The sequence below is a fragment of the Chrysochloris asiatica genome, unplaced genomic scaffold (assembly GCF_000296735.1).
Source record: "Chrysochloris asiatica unplaced genomic scaffold, ChrAsi1.0 scaffold00015, whole genome shotgun sequence".
Classification (NCBI taxonomy): Eukaryota; Metazoa; Chordata; class Mammalia; order Afrosoricida; family Chrysochloridae; genus Chrysochloris; species Chrysochloris asiatica.
The window spans coordinates 17,417,102-17,422,348 of record NW_006408533.1 but is presented as its reverse complement, the minus strand read 5'-3'; the positions used below and the strand labels follow the sequence as shown (position 1 = coordinate 17,422,348).

The 5,247-nt window shown below is 43.4% G+C and overlaps 1 protein-coding gene across 1 annotated transcript in view; it reads left to right on the top strand.

Moving 5' to 3' along the window:
* Positions 1–682: 682 nt before the first annotated feature.
* RPRD1A (regulation of nuclear pre-mRNA domain containing 1A) overlaps positions 683–5,247 on the top strand; it is an 83,630-nt gene continuing 79,065 nt past the window's right edge. The window contains exon 1 of the mRNA XM_006835073.1: positions 683–988. Within this exon, the coding sequence (XP_006835136.1) occupies positions 838–988 (151 nt within the window). The 5' untranslated portion in view covers positions 683–837. The remainder of the gene's footprint in view (positions 989–5,247) is intronic.

The window sequence follows — 5,247 nt, the reverse complement described above, 5'->3', positions numbered from 1 at the left end:
CAAACAAAATGGTTTAAACATGTCTCTGCAATCCTTAGATAACTGCAGACAAATTCTTTCAGTAATACACTTGTCTTAGTTTTGTTAGAGTGTCTTCAATAAAAGGGATACTTCTTGGGCCAGGTGAAAAAAAAAATTGAGGTTAGGGCTAATATCAAATTTTAAACAAAACTCAAGTGGACATTTTCTCAAACTATTAAAGCTTTGCAACAAGTTTATGAAAATGCTGCCCTACATAAAATAACAGTTTTTAGATAGAGCAAACATTTTGAAGAAGACTGGGAAGAGCTCATAGATGAGTCAAAAGACCATCAACCACATCATTGTGTTGGGGAGGGCAATACACAAGAAGGGGAAGGGCATGGAAGAACAAGGTAGATAGACGAACACTAAGGCAGGTTTGCTTGGGCTAAATGGAATAGAGGTAAATAGTGATATATGCTCAACCTTTCATACAATTATTTTTTCTTTGCCAATGATCATTTTCTCCCTGGAACGTTCTAGGCCTATCTAAACCTGCCCTACCACCACCAAGATGCAGGCGCACGCCCCCGGTGCCTCACCTGCGCTGGTTTCGGTCCCGCCTCTTCCGCCTCTCGGCCGAGGCCGCGCCTCTTCCGAGGGCTTGAAACTGGAGAGCTGGGGCTGGGGTGGCCTCTGACGTCACTGCCGGCCGGACGCCATCTTGCTGGTTTGCGGCCGGACTTAGCTGTGGCGCTGGCGGTATTGAGGGCGTGGGGAAGGGTGGGGTGAGGGGGCGAGGCCGCGACTAGGGCGGCGAAACTCTCCTCCCCGCGGCCCTAGCGCGTGGGACGGCGTGAACGTGGTGTCGGAGGGATGTCCGCTTTCTCTGAGGCGGCGCTGGAGAAGAAGCTGTCGGAGTTGAGCAACTCGCAGCAGAGCGTGCAGACCTTGTCTCTGTGGCTCATCCACCACCGCAAACACTCGCGGCCCATCGTCACCGTGTGGGAGCGGGAACTGCGTAAAGGTGAGCCGCCTGCGCCGTTACTCATTCCCGGGCTCCTCCGTGACCCCCGGTCGGCTCTCCGGAGCCCCGCATCCCCTGCGTCCGCGGCTCCCTGTCTTCTGGAGAGCCGTGTCGATGTCCGTGCGCGCTGTCGCGGGCTACGAGCCGCATGCACCCCTCTCCCTGCAAAGCCTGTGCTTAGTGGATGCTAATTAAGTAAAGTATACAATTAAACTTGCATTAATGTAGCAGAAAAACAGTAGCCAGGTGCTGGGGATGTCGCATCCAGTTTGAGCCAGAAATTCAGGCCGCCTGGTTTATCTTTTTGTGAATCATAGCGGTGGATATTGGGAAGGAAAAGGTAAGGAAGTGGATAGGAATCGATTAGTGTGGGGTTAAGAGGTACTTCGAGTTCTGTAATACTCGCAGACCTCATGTAGTAAAATTAATAGTCAGACTAGCCTTTTAGGACTGGGGAATCTGAAATGCCTATTGGAGTGAAAAGAACCCCGAATGTGTAGATTTCAGGGGACCAAGATTGAGCACGTTTCTTAACGTTTGGATTGCAGGTGCTTCACTGAAAATGAGGGCGTTACATTAAGTGATCTAAGCTCCTATACTCTACAATACTGTGACTGCAGTGCACCTTCTTTATTTTGCAAAACATTTGATGGTGCGCCTGGAAATAAGTAAACTTTTTTGAGCTTTGAGCAGTTGGCTGTCGCTGAAATATCATGAGTCTGTCCAGCGGCTTTAACAGTAAAGAATTGATTGTATGTTAATGCTGCTGGAAATTTAAAAAAATCATGGACTTAGTGCATGTGGAGTAGAAGCTCTTCATTGTTGTTTCAGACATCTGGTTGTTGTTATGTGCCGTGATTCGGTTCCGAACTCATAGCGACAGGGTTTCTGAGACTGTAAATCTTCGGGAGCAGAAAGCCTCATCTTTCTCCCGCGGAACAGCTGGTAGTAGTTTCGAACTGCTGATTTTGCGGTTCGCAGCCCGATTTGTAACCACTATGCTACCAGAGCTCCTTAGACATCTTGTTAGATATAGTTATTAAACGTTAACACTTTTAATAAACCATCATTAATCAAAATACATGCAGTTTGCTGAATCTTGAAAGCGATTTGATGTATTAATATGAAAGCTAAAATACGGTGTTGGCTGTGTGAAGCGCTCGCTGGTGTAATAGTGGGTTATGCTTTTGAGTTGCTAACCGCACAATCAGCTGTTCGAATCCACAAGCCGCTGGGGGGCCGGGGATGGAGGGGATGAAATCAGCAACGGGTTTGTACTATTTGTTTTGGAAAGGTCATTTAGAAACAATCATAAAAGATTGATAACTAGGAAATCTTAAGAACACAGATCTATGAGACAAAGTAATCTACTAGACAAAAGGCTGTTTACAAGTCTTTTATAAGAGAAGAAACCTAAAAGGCTAAGAAATAATGCTTGGCCTTACCAATCCTTTTCCATTTTTTCTCACCCTTATTTGGAATCAGACGTCACTACCTTGGAACATAGCATTAATCAATCCTATAAATGTTTTAGGGAGCACAGTAGTGCCATAGGATAAACACTTTGAACTGGTTCAAAGCCATCATTTTGTCCCTAGCTAGCAGCTGCTCAAGGAAGAAAGATGATGCTTTTTGTTCCTGCAAAGATTTACAGCTTAGGAAACCATATCCAGGGTCACTATGAGTTGGAATGCAGTCCTGGTAGGCATAAGCACTGGACTGCTAGCTGCAAAGTTGGAGGTTCAAACCCATCAGATGGTCTTCGAATACCCCATAGTGGGTTACTATGAGTCGGAACTGACTCAACGGCACTTAACAACAACATGATTTGGAATAGGCTCAACAGCATTTAACAACAACATGGATGTTTTAACTGTAGAAACAGATATCTTTGGAGTCCTGGTGTGGTGCTGTAGGATAAGCACTGGATTGCTAACTGAAAGGTCAGTAGTTCAAACCCACCAGCTGCTCCTCGGAGGGTCAGTGCAGGGTTGCTGTGAGTCGTAATTGACTCAGTGGCATGTAACAACAATAACAGCTATTAATGGAGTCCCTGAGTGGTACAGATGATTAGTACACTTGACTGCTAGCCAGAATGTTGGAAGTTCATGTCCCCCCAAAGTCTTCTCAGAAGAGAAGCCTGGTGATTTACTTTCCTCCAACATCAGCCATTGAAAACCCTATGAAGCATAGTTTGCTTTGGCCCACATGGGGTTGCCATGAGTCAGAGTCTACTCAGTGACAACTAGTTGCTTTAATTGGCATGATACCTCTGTTTAACCTTTGAGAAACTGGCAGACTTTTCCACAGTGGCTGCACCATTTTGCATTTCCACCAGCAGCAATGTATTGTTGTGATGTGTCCTTGAGTTGATTCTGACTCATAGCGACCCAGTATTGGGTTTCCAAGAAGCAGCTAGTGGGTTTGAACCACTGGCCTTGAGGTTAACAGTCCAGTGCTTATTTTACAGTGCCACACGAGGACTCCCAGCAATGTATTACTGTTCTAGTTTCTCTACATCCTCACTAATATTTGCTGTTATCTATCTTTAATTGTTGGAGTCCTGGTGTGGCGTTGTGGGTTAATGAGCCAGACTGCAAAGCTGTTGAACTGCAAGGTCGGGGGTTCAAGCTCACCAGCCACTCCTCGGAAACCCTGTACAAGGTCACTGTGGGTCGGAACCGACTGGACGGCACTTAACAATCTTTATTATGTGCTATCATGACAGTTTTGACTCATAGTGACCCTGTGTAGGGTTTCTGAGGCTATAAATCTTTTTTTGTGTGTGTTAATTGAATGAAGGTTTACAGAGCCGATCATCAGTTTTATATTCAACAAGTCATATACTTTGCTTCATTGTTGTTAAGTGCTGTCGAGTTGGTTTCGACTCATAGCAGCCCTATACAGTGTTTCCAGTGAGCAGCTGCTGGGTTTGAACTGCCAGCCTTGTAGTTCGCATTATGGTGCTTAGCCTGCAGTGCCACACCAGAAGTCCAACAGTTAACATCATTTACTTTGACTATTGCTTTCTTCCCTATGTCTCCTCCTACCTTCATCTTTCCTCTACTAACCTCCCTCTGTTGTATATTGCCTGCCCTGTCACCCATGTTAACATGTATCTGCTTTCTAGCCCATGAATAAGCCTCCCCACAACTATCATAGATGGCTTTTTTAATATCAAGAAAGCTTTTTTAAAAACATTTTACAGCATTAGTGTCATACAACATTTATCCTTTTGTGATTGACTAGTTTCAACCATTTTGTGATGTGTTTCACAGATTCATCATTATTCTTCATCATTTTGTAGTTTTCTTTTGTGTGTATGTACCAAAATTTATTATCCATTCTTCTGTTGGGCATTTAGGCTACCTTCATCTTTTTGATGTATCTCTTATAAACAGCATACGGAAGGATCCTGTTTTCTTATTTATTCTGTTCTCTATGATGCTTGACTAGCACATTTAATCTATTTACATTCAGTGTAATTGTCAATAGGTATGAATTGGTTGTTGTCATGTTTCTCTGTGTCTTGTGCTACTGGAGTCTTTGTTCCACATAATTTTCTGTGTTGAATTCCATTTCATTTGTGGGTTTTCTTTTCATTTCTGTTGTGCTATATTTACTAAATCTTTCAGATTTTTCCTCCTTTTATAAATTTTGATACGCAGATTACCCTGTAATTTATTTTTTCCCATTTTTTAAAAGTTTTTATTGTGGATTGAGTGAAAGTTTACAGTGCAGATCATCAGTTTTAACATTCAGCAAAGCATATACCTTGTTTCATTACAATGATTATAATCCTCTCCATGTACCATCAGTTGATAGTAGTTCTCTCTATTCACATTAACTTTCGTTTTTTTAAACAGAGCACATTCTGCAAGCCTGCCTCTTGGCTACCATCTCTTAGTCACTCTCTTCCCATGAATCTCGAGTCCTCAGATGTTCCCTCTCTCCATGTCCCCATGTCGGCCTACATCTCTGGTATTCCTGCTTCTCTGGATAAGGTCTCGCATTCTGCTTGTGCTCTTCTCCCTTGATGGTCCTAGGGTCTTTTGTTTCTTGACTATAAGATTAACTACTCCCCGGTTTTTGTTACAAATTTTCTACCTTTCCAATTCTGACAGTTGCAGTTAATCATGATAACAAGTACTCACTATTGAATTATAAGAATCTTATCCCTATCTCTTTTAACCAGACCCATCTTGACAAGATGAAAACTATTCAGTGGCAACTCTTTCTTCCCCCCCACACTATTAAAC